The sequence below is a fragment of the Pan troglodytes genome, chromosome 1 (assembly GCF_028858775.2).
Source record: "Pan troglodytes isolate AG18354 chromosome 1, NHGRI_mPanTro3-v2.0_pri, whole genome shotgun sequence".
In the NCBI taxonomy this organism is placed as follows: Eukaryota; Metazoa; Chordata; class Mammalia; order Primates; family Hominidae; genus Pan; species Pan troglodytes.
Genome location: NC_072398.2, coordinates 111,813,264 through 111,836,613, shown reverse-complemented (window position 1 = coordinate 111,836,613; position 23,350 = coordinate 111,813,264). Strand labels below are relative to the sequence as shown.

At 40.1% G+C, this 23,350-nt stretch overlaps 1 protein-coding gene across 2 annotated transcripts in view; it reads left to right on the top strand.

Moving 5' to 3' along the window:
• DENND2C (DENN domain containing 2C) overlaps positions 1 to 20,448 on the top strand; it is an 85,338-nt gene extending 64,890 nt beyond the window's left edge. The window contains exons 9-19 of one of the 2 annotated variants that reach the window (XM_009428709.4): positions 201 to 310; positions 3,035 to 3,104; positions 3,644 to 3,721; positions 4,269 to 4,409; positions 4,877 to 5,025; positions 5,780 to 5,957; positions 9,675 to 9,716; positions 10,971 to 11,076; positions 17,576 to 17,812; positions 18,055 to 18,141; positions 19,898 to 20,448. In XM_009428709.4, the coding sequence (XP_009426984.3) occupies positions 201 to 310; positions 3,035 to 3,104; positions 3,644 to 3,721; positions 4,269 to 4,409; positions 4,877 to 5,025; positions 5,780 to 5,957; positions 9,675 to 9,716; positions 10,971 to 11,076; positions 17,576 to 17,812; positions 18,055 to 18,141; positions 19,898 to 19,929 (1,230 nt within the window). In that variant the 3' untranslated portion in view covers positions 19,930 to 20,448. Of the gene's footprint in view, positions 1 to 200; positions 311 to 3,034; positions 3,105 to 3,643; positions 3,722 to 4,268; positions 4,410 to 4,876; positions 5,026 to 5,779; positions 5,958 to 9,674; positions 9,717 to 10,970; positions 11,077 to 17,572; positions 17,813 to 18,054; positions 18,142 to 19,897 lie in introns of both variants that reach the window. The other variant, XM_009428704.4, reaches the window with a different exon arrangement.
• Positions 20,449 to 23,350: the final 2,902 nt, after the last annotated feature.

The following is a 23,350-nucleotide window of genomic DNA, read 5'->3' as shown; positions in this document are numbered from 1 at the left end:
ACTCTGTTCTCAGTGCATCCTCAGTGATTTCCAGAATTGACTTTTTAATTTAGTTAAGCAGTACAAAACCATGCTGAGGCTTATCAGCAACTACTCAGGCTTATCAGAGACCTTTTCTCCTGAGACAAGGCTGAGTTTTTTCTTTCTATTCCCCACTTACATAGTATAATTTAAATCACCTATGGTGTTATCTTTTTCAGGATGATCATGGCTATAAGCAGTCCAAAGACATGGAAGAGAGGCTTAAAGTTATTCCAAAATTTTGTTTTCCTGATTCAAAGGACTGGATGCCAACCTCAGAACTCAAGAGGTAAATGGGCTAATTTATCTGATTTCTATTCATTAGACCTGCAAAAATAAATCAGAGTATTTGAGAAATGGGTACAGCCATTAGTGAAGCTATGTGAATACTGTGGCAAGTCAAGGATGTGGTAGGAGGAAAGGAAGAAGGAGAACTAGAACATTTCCTATGTGGGGCTTAAAAAAATAAAAACGTGGAATAATTTCAGTGTCAAAAGGAAAACAAATTTGAGAGTCTCTTCAGTTTGCCAGTTCTACAAAAAAAAAAAAAAAAAGTTCTATTTTACATACAATCAGAAATGCTCCCAAGTGGACAGAAAATGAAAAAAGACTTGGATTTTGAGACTCAACCTAGAAACAGAGATAAAACAGAGCAGTGTCTTCATCTTTATCTTCTTTCTTCTTCAAATTAACAGAATAATCCACAGCCCAGCTTTTACGTTCCTCTGTGGAACCTGTACAAAGGGAGGCTCCAGTTTGGGAAGTGTAGTATATTAAGAAAGGAAGTTATTAAAGAATTTCTTCCAGGTATCTAGAGGAAATTACTACTTTTAATTAATAAACTATCATAATCTCTGAATTCTGCTTGTAAATATTAATAGATGCCTGCTTTGTTCAAAACTATAATTATTGATGATGCCATTTAGTTTGAAAAGCTTGATTCATTGAACCGTATCACATGGTAATGACCTTCTGGATAATAGCCTCAGCTGTTGCTTAAATATCTCTGCACTTCAACTTCGTGTTGCTTCCAGACTAAGCTACTATCTCTCATAAGCAGTTTAGCCTGATTGACACTCTCATCTCTCAGCCATCACTGTTGATGCTCTTGTGTTGTCAGTTGCACTGCTACCTTTATAAACAGCGCCTTTCATAGTGGCCTGGCTGCTCTGTGGCTGGCTTTTCCCCACAACAAGTTATATGTGTTTATTCTAGAGTATTTGGGAAACACAGAAGAGTAAATAAAAAGCAGAAATTACAGATCACTGGCAGTCTGGTTACTCAAAAGTAATCACTGTAAATATTTTGCATATTCCCTTCCAATCTTTATTTTTAGCCAAATACAGACATGTATATATTGTTCAAGTTTGGATTTAGGCCAGGTGCAGTGGCTCACACCTGTAATCCTAGCACTTTGAGGCTAAGGTGGGAGGATCATTTGAGGCCAGGTTTGAGACCATCCTGGGCAACATAGCAAGTCCCTGTCTCTACAAAAAATACCAAAAGAACTAGCCAGACACGGTGGTGTGCAGTAGCTACTCAGGAGGCTGAGGCAGGAGGATCACTTGAGCCCAGGAGTTCAAGGTTGCAGTGAGCTATGATTGTGCCACAGTACTCCAGCCTGGGCAACAGAGCAAGACCCTGTCCAAAAATAATAATAATAATAATAAAAGGAAGGAAGGGAGGGAGGGAGGAAAGAAGGTAGATAATAAATATGTCTTCAGAAAATTAAGTTCTGTTCAGTGAGACCCAGTCTCTTAAAAAAAAAAAAATTGGACTTGGCCAGGTGCTGTGGCTCACGCCTGTAATCCCAGGCCGAGGCGGGTGGATCACCTGAGGTCAGGAGTTCGAGAACAGCCTGGCCAACATAGTTAAACCCCGTCTCTACTAAAAATAAAAAATCAGCTGGGTGTGATGGCACATGCCTGTAGTCCCACTACTCGGGAGGCTGAGGCAGGAGCATTGCTTGAACCCAGGAGGTGGAGGTTGCAGTGAGCAGAGATCGCGCCACTGCACTCCAGCCTGGGCGACAGAGTGAGACTCCGTCTCAGAAAAAAAAAAAAAAAGGACTTATTTGATTATTGAGTCTGAGTTTCTTTCTTGGGTATATTTAGGTTTTCATTTTGTAAATTATCAACACATATCTTTTGCCCATGTTTCTAATGAGTTGATATTTTTCTTCATAATTTTTACATATTAAGGATATAATCCTTTGCCTATCGCTGCTCTGTACAGCCTCTCAGAACTAAAGAGAAGAATTTGGAACTGAGAAATAACGTATCAAAAGTCTTTGTAGCTTACCTATCTGTTTGACTAAATTGGGCATTCAACAAAAGGAAAATAAGGCCAGGCACAGTGGCTCATGTCTATAATCCCAGCACTTTGGGAGGCTGAGACAGAAGGATTATTTGAACCCAGGTGTTTAAGACCAGGCCTGTCAAGATAGTGAGACCTTATCTCTACACAAAATTAAAAGATTAGTGGGGCATGGTGGCACACATCTGTAGTTCCAGCTACTTGGGAGGCTGAGGTGGGAGGATCACTTGAGCCCCAGGAGGTCAAGGCTGCAGTGAGATCTGTTTGCACCACTGCACTCCAGCCTGGGCAACAGAGTGAGACTGTCTTAAAAAATAAAAATAAAATTTAAATGAAAATAACCCGATTAATACCTAGAGTGGATGAATAAGAAAACAAAAGGAACCAACATCAACAGCTTATCTCATACCTATTCTCTCACTCCAGTACAAGGCAAGATATTCTTAAGGCCTGGACATTCCTTAGGAGGAGTGTAACTTGCAATGAATGTAATATTATGCCTCCTCTTAGATCACTTGAAAACCTGGACTCTAGTTTTCAATTGTTTTTTCCATGGAGAATGCCGTAAGTGGTTGTTTGGATCCTAACTAGATCACAAAATGACTACTGTTGGACTCTAGTTTTCAATTGTTTGTTCCATGAAGAATGCCATAAGTAATTGTTTGGATCCTAAACTAACTATTGGCTCTTTTTTCAGTGAAACATTCTCCTTTGTCTTGACTGGTGAAGATGGAAGCCGGTGGTTTGGTTACTGTAAGAAGCTCTTGGTAAGTATCAGATTTGTGTTACAGACAGGGTTGGTCAAGGAACAATTGAGTCAGAGTAGGAACTTCAGAAACACTATCTCTAGATGAGTTTGAGGGATGCTCAATGATCTGTGTATTAAGGAAGCTGTATTAGCTTTAAACAGCAAGAGGAAGGTGGGGGTTAACCATGGAGTGTTCTAGAAGAGAAGGGGTATGGATTTATTTTATTTGTTTATAATAGAGGAAGTAACTGATGACATAGTGGCTGAATCTCAGTCTGGATATATTTGAAATAGAGTACAATGAGCTACTCGAAGGAGCTCTGAGTTACTCACCAACCATATTAGGGCTTTTTTCTTGCTTGGGTGGCTTCACTAAACCTAGAATAAAACATGCTATCATTTTTAGCACTTTTCACATCTTTCAGTGTTCACTGAAGATGAGAGCCTTGGTTACTGCTCCGTACTAAAGAGTAGTAAAAGATAATTAATAGTCCAAATTAGTATTAATAAAAACGTATGCGGCTTGATTTTTTTGTTGTTGTTGTTTTTATCTTTTAGCCAGTAGGCAAAGGAAAGCGACTCCCTGAAGTATACTGCATGGTTAGTCGCCTAGGCTGCTTCAATCTTTTTTCAAAGGTGAGTGGAGAATGAGCTGTATGAAAAATGGTGTCCTTTTTGAGCTCTTAATATTAAGTGGCATAGAGTTTAACATGTTACTTCAGAAAGGTTCCCTATTAGTAAACTAGGAACCACGTGCCTGAAGGCTTAAACTTACATCTCTAATCCATTTGCTGTTGCTATATCATCTTCATTTTGGTTTGCTAGAACTTTCAGCTTAAGGGAGAACATAGTCCAAAGCCTATCTTGTCTCGTGTCTTTCTTAGACCAAATTGCAGGATATCATTGTCACTGTCACCTTCTTTGCCCCTCCGTTAGTGAGATGAAAAGGGGCTTCTCCTTTAAAAATAAGTTGATTTATGTTAGTAACTTTTCTTCAGGGTATAATGATACCTCCCAAGAGATATGATGCTTATTTAACTTTTATTGATTGCAGAAGCTTATCTGTCTTAAATTTTATTTGGGTTATTTTAAAGTTTGTACACCAGGTTTGGCAGTTCCTGTAATAGCATTCTTTTATATTTTTTAACTTAGTCCATAATAAAATAACACTTTGTGTATATAGATTCTGGATGAAGTAGAGAAGAGAAGAGAAATGTCTCCAGCCCTTGTTTACCCATTCATGCGAAGTGTCATGGAAGCTCCTTTCCCAGCTCCTGGACGCACCATCACAGTTAAGAGTTACCTCCCTGGGGCTGGAGACGAGGTAAGTTAGCTCATTTTGAAAAGATTTGATAGCACTAAAAAGCAGGACTTACACTAGTAGGCAGTTTCCAGAGCCCAAGGGGATAGATTTCCCTTTTCCATAAACTGTAAAGAATATGTTTTATTTCCATAAAGCACTGGAGAAATATCCAGTTGATCTGTGACGTAGTTCTTCCTAGACCCAGGACCCAGAGATTTTCTACCATACATAGACTGAGTCCCTTTGTAATGACAATTTCATGTGATAAATGAAGACTGTATATACTATTGTCAGAAGGAATACAGGATCTTGATTTACCCCACAAAAATAAGCTGTTGGGTCCTGGCATTAGTATAGGAAGCTTCACAGACCCCGTGTAGCAGACCTTTCTTGAATTTAACTTATATAAGAATAACAGGATCCATAGCGTTGGCACTAGGGATTGTTTTCCAACATTAGCTCACCTGATTCAACTTCTTGCATTTCAGTCCATTGAACTCTGCCGACCACTAGATTCCCGATTGGAACATGTTGATTTTAAATGTCTCTTTAAGTGCCTGAGTGTGTGTCATCTCATCCGGGTCTGTGCCTCTCTCCTTTTGGAGCGTAGGGTAATCTTTGTTGCCAACAGCCTAAGGTAAGAAATAAGTGAAATATGTTACTTCACACTGGTGTTTTATTTGTTCCAAATTTTAAAATTGGGGCATTTTTTTTTTATTTTACTATTATACTTTAAGTTCTAGGATACATGTGCACAACGTGCAGGTTCATTACATATGTATACATGTGCCATGTTGGTGTGCTGCACCCATTAACTCATCATTTACATTAGGTATTTCTCCTAATGCTAGCCCTCCCCCTATCCCCCCACCCCACGACAGGCCCCGGTGTGTGATGTTCCCTACCCTGTGTCCAAGTGTTCTCATTGTTCAATTCCCACCTATGAGTGAGAACAAAAATGTGGGCATATTTTTGAAATGTAGGATCAGTCTCTCAGTTATCTAGTGGTATATAGTGGCATGGATGATTTCAAATGGTAAATCATCAAAAAGCCACTTGCGTTAGGCTATACCGATGACTTTTTTGGGTTGTAATAAATTTCCCTTTTAAATGCATTTTGCTTACCCTATTGTCAAAAGTTGGTAATACTTTTCTAAGTACACTAATTTTTCGCATGAGAAATTGTGGAAATGAGCTGGATTAAGATCGAACATTTTCAGTAAAGTAAGTTTAAATTTTAAGTAAAATGTTAAAAAAATTAATGACTGTTTGCATAGTTTTTAATCTATGATCACTAACCAGCATCAATTTTTAATTCTTTAACATAATAACTGAAATGTCCTCCTTATGTTACTCTATATATGACACCATTTGTTTTCTCCTCTGGCTAGCACCCTGTCAAAATGTGGCCATGCTGTGGTAGCTACACTGTATCCGTTCACCTGGCAGCATACCTATATCCCAGTCCTGCCAGCATCTATGATTGACATCGTGTGCTCACCTACACCATTCCTTATTGGAATCCTGTCTTGCTCCTTACCACAGCTCCAGGACCTACCCATTGAAGAGGTGAGATAGAAGAATGGAACCTAATATTGGAGCATTGAGAAGTAAAAATAAGTGATCTTAAGAGTGGTGGAATTGTTATTAATTTAGTTATTACTATTTTATGCTATTTATAATATTTCTATTAAATTATTATAATATTGCTGTTTATAATACTTCTAGTAATAAGATGGGAAAATTCGATAGTACACATAAATCCAAAGCTGTATCTTATTTACAGTAGTAACCTTGGGCTCATTCTTGTGTTATTCTGAAGGGTACACTACTCTGGATTAACTTTAAAAATTATTTCAAGGCCGGGCATGGTGGCTTATGCCTGTAATCCCAGCACTTTGGGAGGCTGAGGCAGGTGGATCACTTGAAGTCAAGGAGTTTGAAACCAGCCTGGCCAACATGGTAAAACCCCATCTCTACTGAAAAGACAAAAATTAGCGAGGCGTGGTGGTACATGCCTGTAATCCCAGCTACTTGGGAGGCTGAGGCAGGAGAATTGCTTGAATCTGGGAGGTGGAGGTTGCAGTGAGCCGAGATCATGCCACTGCACTCCAACCTGGGCGACAGAGGGAGACGCTGTCTCAAAACAAAAACCCAAAAAACCTTATTTCAAATATAACACACATATAGATAAGTGGTTAAAGCAAAATGTACAGATACATAACGAGCATTAGAATGGAATGGAAATATTACCACAATGGAATCAGTGCCAGCCCCCTAGAAGTCCCCATCATGCCTCTTTCTGTTTCCATCCCCATCCCCCACCAAAGGTACTCATTATCTTGACTTTTATGGTATTCATTTACTTGTTTTTGCTTTATAGTTTTACCCCTCGGCATTCCTCCCTAAGCAATGTAATTCAGCTTTGTCTGGTTTTAAGCTTGATATAAATAGATTCATATGGTATATATATTTTTGCCTGGCTTCCTTTTCTCAACATTATATCTGTAAGATTCATCTATGTTGATGAGGTCAACAATAGTCTGATCATTCTAATTGTATATAGGATTCCATTGTGTGAATGTACCACAATTTTCTTATCCATTCTACAGTTGAACATTTGAGTTGTTTCCAGTTTGAGGTTGTTATGAATAATGTTGCTATAAATATACATGACCCTCAGTGCATACACACATGCAGTTCAATGGGTATATACTTGGAAATTGAATTGCTGAGTCATAGGGTAAACATATCTCCAACTTTAATAAATAAAGTTAAATTGTTTTCCAAAGTAGTTGTGCCAATTTAAATTCCCTTCAACAGTGTATGAGAGTTCCTGTTGCTCCACGTCTTCACCATCACTTTTTATCATCAGTTGTATAATTTAGCCTATCTGGTGGGTGCGTAGTGTTATTCATATTGCGGTTTAATTTGCATTCCTTGATTCCTGTTGAGGTTGAGCATCCTTCTATTTATTGGTCTCTTGAATATCATCTTTTATAAAAATCTTTGTCTCTTTCCACTACATTGTTTACTCTCTTACTGTTTTGTTTTGTTTTTGAGATGGAGTCTCAATCTGTTGCCCAGGCTGGAGTGCAGTGGCGTGATCTCAGCTCACTGCAACTTCTGCCTCCCAGGTTCAAGCAATTATCGTGCCTCAGCCTCCCAAGTAGCTGGGACTACAGGTGCACACCACCATGCCCAGCTAATTTTTTGTATTTTTAGTAGAGACGGGGTTTCACGATGTTGGCCAGGCTGGTCTCAAACTACTGACCTCAAGTGATCTGCCTTCTTCGGCCTCCCAAAGTGCTGGGATTACAGGTGTGAGCCACTGCACCCAGCCCCTACTCTCTTATTGTTCAAGATGCCTTTTTTTCCTTTTCTTTTCTTTTCTTTTTGAGACGAAGTCTCACTCTTGTCCCCCAGGCTGGAGTGCAGTGGTGTGATCTCGGCTCACTGCAACCTCCGCCTCCTGGATTCAAGCGATTCTCCTGTCTCAGCCTCCCAGGGAGCTGGGATTACAGGTGCCTGCTACCACGCCCGGCTAATTTTTGTATTTTTAGTAGAGACGGGGTTTCACCATGTTGGCCAGGCTGGTCTTGAACTCCTGATCCCAGGTGATCCGCCTGCCTCAGCCTCCCAAAGTGCTGGGATTACTGGAGTGAGCCACTGCGCCTGGCGTTAAGATGTCTTTTTATATTCTGGGTACTGGCCCCTTTGTCTGTGGCTTGCCTTTTCATTTTCAAAAATGATGTTTTTTAATGCACAGAAATTCTTAATTTTAATGTGGTTAAAATTATCAATCTTTTTCGTTATAGATGGTGTTTTTAGTGAGCTGCTTAAGTTACTTTATATTAACTTCATGAAAATATCCTCCTATATCATCTCTTGGGCCTTTCATTATTTTGCCTTTAACTTTTGATTATGAATCCTCCTGGAACTTGATTTTTGTGTGTATAATGTGAAGTAGGGGTTGCTTCATTTGTTTTTATATGGATAACCATCTGTGTCGATACCACTTACTGAAAAGACTGTTCCCCATTACTCCGCTGCCTTGTCCTTCTTTTAAAAAATAAAAAATTTTAAAAAAAACTTTTTATTTTGGAAACTTTAAACATATGTAAAAGTAAACAGAAGAGTGAAATGAATCCTTGTGTACCAGTCACCCCACTTCAGTACTTATCAAGTCATGGCCTGTCTTTACCCTTACCCATTCCTCTTTCCCATAATATTTTGAAGGATATCCTGACACAATTTCATCTCTAAATATTACAGTGTGAATCTCTATAACATAAGGGCATATTTAAACATAAACTCAATACCATTATCACACCTAAAATATCCAACAATTCCTTTTTTTTTTTTTTTTTTTTTTTTTTGAGACGGAGTCTCGCTCTGTCGCCCAGGCTGGAGTGCAGTGGCGCAATCTCGGCTCACTGCAAGCTCCGCCTCCCGGGTTCACGCCATTCTCCTGCCTCAGCCTCCCGAGTAGCTGGGACTACAGGCGCCCGCTACCACGCCCGGCTAATTTTTTGTATTTTTAGTAGAGACGGGGTTTCACCGTGTTAGCCAGGATGGTCTCGATCTCCTGTCCTCGTGATCCGCCCGCCTCGGCCTCCCAAAGTGCTGGGATTACAGGCGTGAGCCACAGCGCCCGGCCAAACAATTCCTTGATATCAGCAAAATCCAGTGTTTAAATCTCTAGTTGTCTCATAAACTTTTAATAATTTGTTTAAATCAGGTTCCAAACAGAGTCCACACATTGTACTTATTTATTTATTCATTTATTTGTTTATTTAGAGACAGGGTCTCACTCTGTCACCCAGGCTGGAGTGCATTGGCGCAATCACAGTCACTGCAGCCTTGACCTCCCAGACTCAAATGATCCTCTCAGATCAGCCTCCCGAGTAGCTGGGACTACAGGTGTGTACTACACGCCCAGCTAAATGTGTAGAGACAGGGTCTCACTGTGTTGCCAGGGCTGGTCTCCAACTCCTGGGCTGAAGAGATCCTCCTGCCTCGGCTTTCCAAAGTGCTGGGATTACAGGTGTGAGCCACCGTGCCTGGCCCCACACACTGTATTTAGTTGACGTATTTTTAGTCTCTTTTAATCTATAGGTGTGCATGTCATCATTCTTTTACTTGCAATTTATTTTTTGTTGTGTTGATTGGCTAACTTTTAAATGGGCTGAAACTTTGAGTAAATTTTGTTTAAAACTATTCTCATTGCCTGTATTTGTCTGTGAATGTCTCTGGTTGAAGTTGCCTGGCTCCTTTATTTCATAGGTGCTGATAGTTGATCTCTGTGCAGACAAGTTCTTACAGGAGGTGAGTGCCAAAGGAGGTAATTACTTATGTTTTAGGATAAATGTCTACTGTAGATAATTGGACAGACAATATGTGAAAGTACTTAGAGAATGTGACTCAGGCAAAACTTTTAGTTCCTACACATACTTGAATTGACACCATGGCCAATCATGCAAGATTGACCTGAAAAATTTGGCTTCAGTTTATAGCTGCCTATCCCAAAGGAGGAAGGAGGAAACATAAATGTCTCATTCTCAAAAGAGGTAAAACCACCCTTCAACTCCAGGTGGGTCGACACATAAGCCTCTAATTTAATTACATTTTAAAAGCATTTATTAAGCACTGATTATTTCTTTTTTTTTTTTTTCTTTGAGATGGAGTCTCGCTCTGTCGCCCAGGCTGGAGTGCAGTGGCGCAATCTCGGCTCACTGCAAGCTCCGCCGCCTCCTGGGTTCACGCCATTCTCCTGCCTCAGCCTCCCGAGTAGCTGGGACTACAGGTGCCCGTCACCACACCCGGCTAACTTTTTGTATTTTTAGTAGAGACAGGGTTTCACCGTGTTAGCCAGGATGGTCTCGATCTCCTGACCTCGTGATCCGCCCGCCTCTGCCTCCCAAAGTGCTGGGATTACAGGCGTGAGCCACCACGCCCGGCCAAGCACTGATTATTTCTAGATATTCTGTTAGAATGTAAAAATGAGTAAGACACAGTTTGAACCCTCAGGTCTTACAGTCTAATGGGGAGAAACAGACATACATAAAGTTTTAGAAATTGTATAATAGAAATTTGTACAAGGTACAGTAGGAGCAAAAATGAAGTGACCATTTATTCTGAATATTGAAGTGGAAAGGAAGAGTTCATAAAGCCTCCTCAGAGCAGCCCTCCGGATATAACCTGTATGTAGGAGTGTGAGCTCTGAAACACAGGGTGAAAAGAAGAGTGTTTCCCAGGACATTTTCAGAATCAATTAGCTCATGATGTTTGAAACACTATTCGTGGATGATCTTCATAATATAACAGAAGACTTGTAGATGAGAGAGATCTGGTGGAAAAGTGCCAGAAAATTTTACAAAGTATATATATTTTTAATATAGTTAAAATATACACCATAAACATGAAAGATTCTTCATGTAGGGAAGGAGACTTCAGACTGACTCTTTAGCCAAAATATATACAGTCACTTGTGGAATTTTGGAGAAATAACTAGGGCATATTTGAGACTTAATCCCTCAAATCTCAAACAAAGAAAAATCTCCATTTTTTTTTCTTCTTAAGGTATCCGATGAGGATGAAATTCTACCACCAAAACTTCAAGCTGCCCTGATGCAGATTTTGGAAGAACGAAATGAAATCTTGACTCAGGAGCAGAATTTTTCACAAGGTATGAGACAAGTGAGCCAAGGACTTAAGGTTAAGATAGTAAATATTTACTGAATGCCCAGCACTATGTTAAAGGATATACCAAAGTAGCATTAGATTGCCTGTGCGTTGAAAATCCTATAATCAGCTTCCTTGCTTATCCTCAGTATGCCAGGTCCTCTTCTATTTCAGGACCTTTGCACTTGCTCAGTTACATTTATAGAATGCTATTCCCGCAGATATCCACATGACTCCTGCCCTTTCTTCCTGTAGGTCCATGCTCACATCATCTTCTCACTGAGGCCCTTCCTGACTGTCCTATATTAAATTGTACCCATTCCCCTAGTGCTCCTTATCCTCTTCCCTTTGCTTTAATTTTATTCAAGGCTCTTAGCACTATCTCATATTCTACAGCATAAGTTCCGTGAGAACAGTGGTTTTATTTTGTTCTCTATCTCCAGTACTTTAAACAGTATTCGGTAAATAGGTACTCAATAAATACTTGTTAAATAAATGGGCAAATAATATTTATTGGGTGTTTATACTGTATCAGGCATATGCTAAGCACTTGACATACATTTTGTTTTATCTTTATGAAGCAGGTATCATTATTTAATCCTCATTTTACAGATGAGAAAAGGCTATGTACTGACAGGGAACATTAGGGAAGGAGCAGCGTTTTTTGTTTGTTTTGGGTTTTTTCTTTTTCTGTTTTTTGTTTCTTGCTCTGTCACCCAGGCTGGAGTGCAATGATGCAATTATAGCTCACTGCAGCCTCAACCTCCTGGGCTCAAGCAATCCTCCTGCCTCAACTGGGACTACAGGCATGCACCACCACACCTAGCTAATCTTTTTATTTTTTGTAGAGACAGGGTCTCACCACGTTGCCTAGGTTGATTTCAAACTCCTGGTCTCAAGCAATCCTTCCACCTTAGCCTCACAAAGCACTGGAATTACAGTTGTGAGCCACCACACCTGGCCTAGAAGGAGCAGATTTAGAGGAGTAATAAAAAGTTTAGTTTTGGATGTTACAGTTTGAGATACCTATTAGAAGTTTAATACTTAAGCAGACATCCAACTGGAAATGTTTTAGAAGAAAGATTTGGGCTAAAAGCAAACATTTAGAAATTGCTGTTTTAAAGCTGTGGGACCAGATGAGATGAGATGTATAGAGTGAGTATTGTTAGAAAATAACAAAGGTTTAAGGATTGAGCCCTGTGTTGGTTGTAAATGGCGTGGTTAGATTTCCAACACTTGGAGGTTGGAAGGAGGAGAACTATCCAGCAACAGAGGAGCAGCCAGTAAAGAAGGAGAAAAACCAGGAAAGTATGTGTGTAAACTGCCAGGAGTGTGGGCAGGTACAGTGGCTCACACCTGTAATCCCAGCACTTTGGGGGGCCAAGGCAGGAGGATTGCTTGAAGCTCGGAATTCCAAACTAGCCTGGGCAACATAATGAGACCTCATCTCTATGAAAAGTGAAAAGAAAAATAAAAAACAAACAGGAGTGTGACATTGCAAAAGTTGAGCAAAGAGAATACTTCATGAAAAGAAGAGTAATCAATTATGCCAACAGCTGCAAAGAGACCAAGTATGGCGACGATTAAGATTTGACCAGTGGATTTGACAATATGAAGACCTTGATAACAGCGGATTCAGTGGAATGAGGGGAAGAAAGTGAGATGGGAGAGGGTTCAAGACAGAATTAGAATTCCATTCAGCCAATTGATTGTAAAATTTATTATTTATTATTTTTATTTTTATTTTTGAGACAGGGTCTCGCTTTGTCACCCAGGTTGGAGTGCAGTGGTGCGATCATAGCTCACTGCAGCTTTGACCTCCTGAGCACAAGCAATCCTCCCACCTCAGCCAGCCATGTAGCTGGGCCTACAGGCGTGCACCCTCACACCTGGCTGGTTTTTTTGTATTTTTTGTAGAGACGGGCTTTCACGATGTTGCCCAGGCTGATCTTGAACTCCTGGGCTCAAGCAATTCACCCACCTCAGCCTCTCAAAGCCGTGGGATTACATGGGTGAGCCATTGCGCCCAACCATAAAATTTAATTGTATGTACAAAGGGCCAAGAATAGCCAAGGCACTCAAAAAAGAACAAGACTGGAAGGCTTGCACTACTAGACATCAAAAATTATTATAAAGATAGTAATTAAGATAGTTTGGTTTTGGTGCAGAAATAGAGCAATAGAATACAGAGTGCATATACATAAGGAAACTTGATTTGTGTCAGTGCCAGCGTTGTGTATCAGTGGAAAAAGGATGGACCATTTAATAAATGATACTAGGGCCGGGCACGGTGGCTCACATCTATAATCCCAGCACTTTGGGAGGTGGAGGTGGGCAGATCACTTGAGGTCAGCAGTTTGAGACCAGCCTGGCCAACATGGTGAAACCCCATCTCTACTAAAAATACAAAAATTAGCTGGGTGTGGTGGTACGCGCCTGTAATTCCAGCTACTCAGTATGCTGAGGCAGGAGAATCGCTTGAACCCGGGAGGTGGAGGTTGCAGTGAGCCAAGATTGTGCCACTGCACTCCTGCCTGAGTGAGAGAGTAAGACCCTGTCTAAAATAATAATAATAAAAATAATAATAATAATAAATGATACTAGGACAATTGGTCTCTATATGAAAAAAATGAATATGGATCTACACCTCACACTATACAGAAAATTAATTCCAGTGAATTTAAAGACTTAAATGTTAAAAGCAAAGCTTTTGAAAATATTTTTAAAAGAATAGAAGAAAATATTTTATGTCAATAAATCAGTGGTGGGGTTCTTAAAAATACGGCACAAAGAGCAGAGACCATAAAGGAAAAGACAGGTTAATTTGACTGTGTTAAATCTTTACATTTTCTTTTCGTCAAGGGACACCATGGAAAAGAGATTTTTAAAACTAGTTACAGACTAGGTGAAGATATCTTGAATATATATAACTATCAAATGAATAGTGTCTAGAATTTATTTTTTTAAAAAACACCTGCAAATCAGTAAGAAAGAGATAAACAATCCAATAGAAAAATGAGGAAAAGATAGGAACAAACATTCAAAGAAGAAGAAACATGATAAGCCCATAAATAATTAAAGAGACGTGCAACCTCACTACATCATTTACATTCAGGGAAGTGTAAATGTAAGCCACAATGCAATACCATTTTTTATACCCACCATATTCACAAAAACTAAAAAATCTGTCCAGGCACTGTGGTTCATACCTGTAATCCTAGCACTTCGGGAGGTCAAGGTGGGAGAATCACTTGAGCCCAGGAGTTCAAGACGAGCCTGTGTAACACAGCAAGACCCAGTGTCTACAAACAAAATTAAAACATTAGCCAGGAGTGTTGATGTGTGCCTGTAGTCTCGCTACTCAGGAGGCTTGGGTGGAAGGATCACTTGCGCCCAGGAATTTGAGGCTGCAGTGAGCTGTGATGGTGCCACTGCACTCTAGCCTGGGCAATAGAGCAAGACCCTGTCTCAAAAAAAAAATTAAGTCTGACAATATCAAGTGTTGGTAACAATGTGTCAAGTAGTTCAACCACTTTGAAGTTGGCATTATCTAGTAAAATTAAAGGTGTTCATATCCTACAACCCAACAGTGTAGTTTGTAAATACATACCCTAGTGAATCTCTTGCACGTGATCACTAGGAAACAAGTTCAATAATTTTTTTTTTTTTTTTTTTTTTTGAGACGGAGTCTCGCTCTGTCACCCAGGCTGGAGTGCAGTGGCGCAATCTTGGCTCACTGCAGGCTCCACCCCCTGGGGTTCACACCATTCTCCTGCCTCAGCCTTCCGCATAGCTGGGATTACAGGCGCCTGCCACCTCGCCCGGCTAATTTTTTGTATTTTTAGTAGAGATGGGGTTTCACCATGTTAGCCAGGATGGTCTCGATCTCCTGACCTCGTGATCCGCCCGCCTCAGCCTCCCAAAGTGCTGGGATTACAGGCGTGAGCCACCGCGCCCGGCCAAGTTCAATAATTTTTATAGTGCCATTATATGTGATAGCAAAAACTAAAAGCAGGGTGAATATCCATTTTCAGGAGAATAAAGCCTTAAGAATGAATTTTTTTTTTGAGATAAGGTTTCATTCTGTCAACCAGGCTGGAGTGCAAGTGGTGTGATCATGGCCCACTGCAGCCTTTATCCCCAATGCTCAAGCAATCCTCCTTCCTCAGCCTCTTGAGTAGCTGGGACCACACTTCTGTGCCACCACGCTCAGCTAATTCTTTAATTTTTTGTAGAGATGGAGTCTATGTTGCCCAGCCTTGTCCTAAGCTCTTGGGCTCAGGTGAGCTGCCTGCTTCAGTCTCCTGAAGTGTTGGGATTACAGGCATGAGCCATTTTAGCTGCACCCAGCTAAAAATGAATCTTAAAAACATATATTGAATAAAACAGTAAGTTGCAGAAGAATACAATATTTTGTATACCGTTCAAAGACATACAAAAACCTACTAATATGCTGTTGGGGTTTTATATGTGTATAGTGAAACTATAATGCAGGGCAAGGGAATAACAAATACAAAATTCCATGGTCACTCTGTTGGAAAGTAGAAGAAGAATGCCATTGGAGTCGCACAGGAAACTTCAAAGACATTAGTAATGTTCTGTTTCTAAGCTTTGTTTGTGGTAGAGAATTTATTCATTTCACTTGTGATGTTATAAAATATTCATACATATCAAAGAATATGTAAAGTATATACATTAAAAAGGAAAGAATAAAGAAATTATAGAAAAACATAATTTTTAAAAGAAAGAAATTAAGATGTAGCAGTGAGGCAAAAGTGTTGAAGATAAATGCAGTGTTGGGGCTGGGTGTGGTGGCTCATACCTGTGATCTCAAGCACTTTGGGAGGTCAAGGCAGGATAAGTTCAATACCAGCCTGAGCAACATAGCAAGACCCCATCTCTACAAAGAAAAATTAATTAAAAAAAAGAAAAAAGATAAATGCAGTGATGAACATGGATTCTCAGCTGCAGAAGTAAAGAGATGAGAAGGAAGGGTGTTGGACAAAATATAACAAAAACCTAGATTACAGTCAAAATGTAATTCAGAAAGAGACCTTGGAAATCACCTGGTCAGCCCTGCTAGCTGCATAGATATGGACAGGCCAACTGAGAAAAGTGAGCCACCCACTATTATGCAACTGCTTTATGGTAGAACTCTGACTAAATTTAGGTTCCTGATTCCCATCCTGGGTGGATCCCTGGGAAAAGAGCAAGAGACAGTGTGAAGGGGGGTGGGGGGAAAGACGATTTGGATATGGAAGAAAAAGAGGGAGTGTAAGTCGAATCTGAAGTTTGAGCCTGGGACCTGGAAGGCAATATAATGTAGTATATTATAGGGATTAAAAATCACCTGACTTGTGAGTCCAGCATCTTCACTTACTAGGTGAGATGACTCTGGAGAATTTATTTAATCATTTGGCATCTCAGTTTCCTCTGTAAAAGAAAAATAAAAATAATAGATTATTATGTTTGTAGAAGCACTTAATACAGTACAACATACCTTTAGCACTCAAATCACTATTTTTATGGAATAATTATAGTGCAGTATGAAATGGCAATGTCAGCCAGGCATGGTGGCTCACATCTGTAATGCCAGCACTTTGGAATGCTGAGGTGGGAGAATTGCTTGAGCCCAGGAGTTTGAGACAAGCGCCTGGGCAACATAGCAAGACCTCGTCTGTATTTTGGGGAAAAAAATCTTTATTTAAAAAAATGGGAATATTGAGAGGGAAACTTATTTGGTGGGGAAATATAATGGGTTTAGCTTTAGATATGTATTGTTTGTTTAATTGATTCATAGTCCAAGTTCCAAAAAGAACCTGATATAGTGACCTTTAGACAGATGGAACTTATGTGCTAATGGGACAGCCAAATAATAACCACCCGTAGGTAGCCTGAAAATGTAGAAGATGAGATAACAGGGCTGGAAAACTAAGGTTTGGAATTACAGTATTATCATAGCCAGCTCTATCTCTGTGCCAGTTAGCCCTTTACGGAAGGGAATGTTGAAGAGGAGTGTCTGAGCACCATGCTCAGGAAGAGAAAGAAAGGACAAGAGAAAAATAACTGCTTTGTCATCAAGTCAGGAAAGGAATCAGGAAATCAGAAGAGCATAGAGTTGTAGGGGACAAGAGAAATGAGGAGGTAGTTAGCACAAATGCAGCATGGAGCTTAAAGGAGATAAAAATAGAAGAGCAGATTAAATTTGGCTGGCTCTCACCAGTGGCCTTTGAAAGAGCAGTTAAAATGAAATCAACAGATGTGCAAGCCAGGTTGCAAGATATAGAAGGAGTATGTATGGGAAGAAAATGAAGGGAAGGGTAGAAGCAATTAGCCTTTTCTAGGTCGTGCAGAAAGAAAGTGAAGAATGAACACTCCTAGATTTATTCTCAGTCCTTTAATCTATAACTTCTTAGGCACGACTTCCATAACCAGAGCCAGTGTTTCCAGATACAGATAACTGAGGAGATTTTTTTCTTTTTTTCTTTTTCATGTTGCAGCAGATGTGACACTCAACTCTCTGGTGTCCGAAGCATTTGTCAGGTTTTTTGTGGAGTTGGTAGGACATTATTCTTTGAACATGACTGTCACTGAGCGTGGGGAGCGTGTTTTCCAAAGGGAACCATTCCGTAAGTCCCACACCTCCCGAAGTGTACGCCACTTCCTGGATCTCTTCATGGAGACTCAGATGTTTGCAGGATTCATCCAGGACCGAGAGCTTCGGAAAAGTGGAGTTAAAGGTCGGTTTCATTATAAAGTTCTCCCTCTCTATTTAGTGAATACCTTGAAAGATTTTACTATATTATGAATAAAAAGTATTGTAAAGCAACAAGGGCTTAAAATCTGAGTTGTTTATTATGAGAATTATTTTGTAATATTGTTTTAGCCCTGGAAATAATACACTGGTTATAAGCACAGAATTTTATGTAATTCCCAGTCTGGAGTGTTACACAGTTTCACCAACATGAGTTTTTCCTTGTAGGTTTGTTTGAGGTCCGGGCCATCCAGTATTTGGAAACAATTCCTGAGTCGGAGCCCAGTGGGATGAATAGAATTTTGCGGAGTCTTGGTTAGTTGCTGTGTTTTCCTGTTAGATAAATGTGGCTGAAGACCAGGCGCGGTGGCTCATGCCTGTAATTCCAGCACTTTGCGAGGTCAAGTAAGGAGGTTTGCTTGAGGCCAGGAGTTTGAGACCAGCGTGGGCAACATAGTGAGACCCCATCCCTACACAAAATTTTAAAATTAGCTGGGCATGGTTGGGCATGGTGGCTTATGCCTGTAATCCCAGCACTTTGGGAGGCTGAGGCAGGTTGATCACCTGAGGTTAGGAGTTCGAGACTAGCTAGCCTGTCCAACATGGTGAAACCCCATCTCTGCTAAAAATACAAAAATTAGCCTGGTTTAGTGGCAGGCACCTGTAATCCCAGCTACTTGGGAGGCTGAGGCAGAAGAATTGCTTGAACCCAGGAGATGGAGGTTACGGTGAGCAGAGATCACACCATTGCACTCCAGCCTGGGCAACAAGAGCAAAATTCTGTCTCAAAAAAAAAAAAAAAAAAATTAGCTAGGCATGCTGGCACATTCCTGTAGTTCTAGCTACGCAGGAGGCTGAGAGGCCCGAGGGGGATCGCTGGAGCCCGGGAGTTTGAGGCCTCAGTAAGATGATCTTGCCACAGATGACAGAGTGAGATTCTTGTCTCTAAAAAAATAAATAAATAAAAATTAAAAAAATAAATAAAAATAAATAAAAAATAAATAAAAATAAAAAATAAATGTGGCTGAAAAAGCTTTGCAGTAAGTGGGCCTCATCACAAAAGCTTTATAATCAGATCAGCAATATAGCCTTAAATAGGCTGACCATAAACCATGATGCTAGTTTCAAAGTGTTTTGGAGAAAAAGCAGCATTTTTCTCAAAATTTGGGATCCCTCATCAGAGTGGTCTGTGGGGCCATTTCCCAGAGATGAACTTCCCTGATATAAGTTTATTTATTTCATGATATGTTTGCATATCATCATTATTAATCTTTTCTAGGACACATTCCTTGGAGAATCTTATAAAAACTGTGGTCCTTTTTCCCAGAAAAATGTATTTACAGCATATAAATAAATTTTGCATATAATTTTAGGCTGCTCATATACCCCATGAAGTCTATCTTTGGTACTCCAGATTAAAAACACTTGGTTTAGAGGTACTTCTGAGGCAAAAGAGGATTTCTTACAAGTCTCTAATTTTCTACTTCATACAGAAACACATTTATGATTTTTCAGTAATAGTTAATTAGTATGATACAAGAGAACAGGGGTGTGGCTAGCCTAAAATAATGAATAACCTATATTCTACGATATTTATATTTTGTCTTTGAAATATGCCCCCTAATTAGGCCCTGTCCTTCACTAGCTGACAGACCATGGACAAATTAGGCCTTAGGCTGTTATTTCATCTTTATACAATGGGGTTAGATTAGATCAGTGGTTCCCAGCTCTGACTACATTTTATAATTTCCAGAGAACTTTAAAAAAATTTTCCCCTGGGCTCCAGGAAATCTCTGGGGAGAAGCCAGGTGATTTTAACCTGTAGTCAAGGTTGAAAACCACTGGATTACATGATGTCTGAGTTCTTTTCTGCCGCTACAATTAATTAGACATATGGGGTTTGGGGTTCATTTTTGTTTTTGTTTTGGGGGTTAAACACATCAACTGAGTTTGAGATGTCAGCTTAACTCTTGGGCTGTTCTGAATGACTGACCTGTTAATCCCTTACCTTAAATAATGTACAATAAATAAAAATGAATTGAGCATTCACTGTACTTTTCTTTCCCTTTAGGAAGCAAAATGAAATTTCTGCAAAAGAAATGAAATCTCTGATTGTCTCCATCCTGAATATACAACAGAAAGTGCCAAAGAAAATATTTTTCTAAGGGTCAGGATCCCATGAAGTATTCTACAAAATTCTTGAAATTTTAAAAGGTTAAAGAGCGAGTCAGGCTGTCAGAGGAGGATTCTCCTGTTGCTGCTGTAGTAATCACTGGAGAATTGTTGGGAATGGTCTGGAACCATGCCATCTTTACTCTGTCTCCATTTTTTTTTTATAGCAGCCTTTTCTATGTGATTCTTGGGCTCATTCTCTGTTTTGTGCTTTGTCTGTGAAAGTAGTTGTGTTTCACAAGGAAAAGCCTTGTTGTTGTTACATTTAAAAAATAGCTCAAAAATGAGAATAATGAGAGAAATGCTGAGTTTAAGGTAGTAGAGAGACATGATGGAAATGGAGAACACTAGCCTTATACACATAATTCTCATCACTGAACTATCATGGCCCCTTTAAACCCATGGGCTGTTTGACCTGGGCTAAGGAATAGACTCATCACATATCTCCATTGTTTTGCCTTATATTATATCTAGGGGAATCTCACTTAGGAGGAAGCCCTACTTGTAATATTATAAGGTACTGTTATTAAGTACCTTATAAAATTAGACATCTTGCAACTCCTCCTCCAAATTATGTGGCATTTGAGTAGTTTGCTTGTCCCTCACATGTCAACATTAAACTTTGTGGAGGCTGGATGCAGTGGCTCACACCTGTAATCTCCACCACTTTGGGAGGCTAAGGCAGGAGTTTGAGGGTGGGAGTTTGAGACTAGCCTGGGCAACATAGCAAGATCCCATCTCTACAAAAACATTTTAAAAATAAGTAAATAAATTTAAACTTTGTGAAATTATAGCTAATATGAAAATGTCCTTTCAAGGGCATGGGAGCCACCTTTTTTAGTGTCCACCATGTGCCATGCACTGTGGTATATGTATGCATATCATCTCAACCAATCCTTAAATCAACCTTATGAGATAGATATTTGCATCTCCATTTTACTAATAAACTGAGGCTGGGTGCTATGGCTCACGTCTGTAATCCCAGCACTATGGGAGTCCAAGGCGAGTGGATCATTTGAGGTCAGGAGTTCGAGACCAGCCTGGCAACATGGTGAAACTCTGTCTCTACTAAAAATACACACAAAAAATTAGCTGGGTGTGGTGGCAGGTGCCTGTAATCCTGGCTGCTCGGGAGGCTGAGCCATGAGAATCGCTTGAGCCCAGGAGGCGGAGGTTGCAGTGAGCTGAGATCGCGCCACTGCATTCCAGCCAGGGTGACAGAGCGAGACTGCATCTCAAAAAAAAGAAAAAAGGAAAAGAAAAAAGAAAAAAACAAATTCAAAGAAGTTAAATACGTTGCCCAAAGTTGTACAACACAGAACTGAAACCAAGACTTTTATGGACACAGAAAAAGTTGGTTAGTCCTACAGATGGAAATTTCATCTCAGTAGGATTATATAGCTATTTCTTTTATTAATAAAAATTTTCTATTAAGTGTACCAGAGCCACTTGTCAGCTCTGAGGATAAAGAACTTTATAGGTGCCTAGCTGAGACTCTTTTTATTCCCCTAGAAATGTTGAAATTTTTGCTCTAATTAAATTAGACTCAAAATATGAACATTCCTTGAACATATACCACTTAGTCATCCAGACCTTTAATATCTGAAGTAGTAGTAGTAGTGATTGGAAAGAGAAAGTTTTCAGTGATGCTGCAGTGTTTTTTGTGTGTGTGTGTATGTGTGTGTGTGTGTGTTTTGTTTCGGTTTTTTTTTTTTTTTTTGAGATGGAGTTTCGCTCTTTTTGCCCAGGCTGGAGTGCAATGGTGTGATCTCGGCTCACTGCAACCTCCGCCTCCCGGCTTCAAGCAATTCTCCTGCCTCAGCCTCCTGAGTAGCTGGAATTATAGGCACCCGCCACCACACCTGGCTAATTTTGTACTTTTAGTGGAGACGGGGGTTTCACCATGTTGGCCAGGCTGGTCTCGAACTCCTGACCTCAGGTGATCCACCCACCTTGGCCTCCCAAAGTGCTGGGATTACAGGCATGAGTCACTGCACCCGGCCTGTGTGTGTGTGTGTGTGTGTGTGTGTGTGTGTGTGTGTGTGTTTTCAAACTCATGGGCAAATTCAAGTTCAGATGGTGCACTTTTCATTGATTAATGTTATAGCAAATGTCAGTTTGTTTTCTTCAGTTTCTGCTGATGGTTTTAACTGGCACAGAAAGTATTTCTTCAACCTTACAAAACTGTGTAAGTTGTATTGTGATACAGTTTATTGACTTGTACAGTATTGTCATTACAACCCATTCAGGTATGCATGAATCTGAAGCAGAACACCATTTAAGACTGGTGCTGTATAATATAATTCCTACAGATGTGGGTCCAGGGAATAGAACTGAGCCTGTCTTTTTTTTAATGTTAAGCAGGTTACCCCCAGTGGGGCTTCTACTAGACATCTCTCCATTTGGTCTCTTCTTACACTCCAACCCAGCAGGAACAGTTAATAATTGGATGTTTATAAAATGGGGGTAAAAGGGTTTACTGTGATGGATCCTGGCTATCCCTCTAGGAGGAGACCTTTGCTTCAGCAATGGTGTCTTCATCCTCGCAGCCTGAAGCTGCTTCATTTCCTTAGGTCTGTTGTGTTTTCTGTAAAGTGTTAGGAATTCTGGATATTTTTGTAAAAGAATCAAGATTTGTATAAAATGTTTACAGATCTTTTAATGAATAAATACATAAAAACCCCACAGATCCCTTGGAGAATTCTTTAAGATCTTTTATGTCACTTAAATCTATAGCTAGCACATTTACCTAATGGTACTTCGGTAATAAGAATTAGTCTTAGACTGACCAGGCTTAATAACGGAGGTCAACATTTCCAGGCTCTTGGCAGACAAAGTCTGGGTCTAGACTGCACACCGGGCAGGGCATATAGTCTGACAACTTTATTTGGTTTTTACCTGCTTAATCAAAGGGAGGCTGCTTAGTCCAGGAGCCATGCAGAAGAGAAAGTGCATGGGCAGCAGCTTGAGTGGTTCGGAGGCAGTGAGGAATGCCATTCTATTACCGTTACGTCCTAAAGGCAAAATGACAGGATTTTTAAGGAACTGAGGTTCCTTTTGATACGCAGACCATAAAGCTTCACAATTTTAATTGGAGACTGGCGCCCAATTCTAGAGTCTCTTTAAAAAATGTACTTATCCAATGCAAAGGTTTTAAGGGTGCCGAGGGGGAAGGATAGTTGGGGTACAGCAAGGAAGTAAAAGAGGAATGACCCGGGGTGCAGTGGCTCACGCCTGTATTCCCCACATTTTGGGAGGCCCGGAGTTCGAGGCTAGGCTTGGCAACATAGAAAGGCTCCATCTCTACAAAAAAAAATTAAAAATTAGCCAGGCACGGTGGTGTGCACCTCTA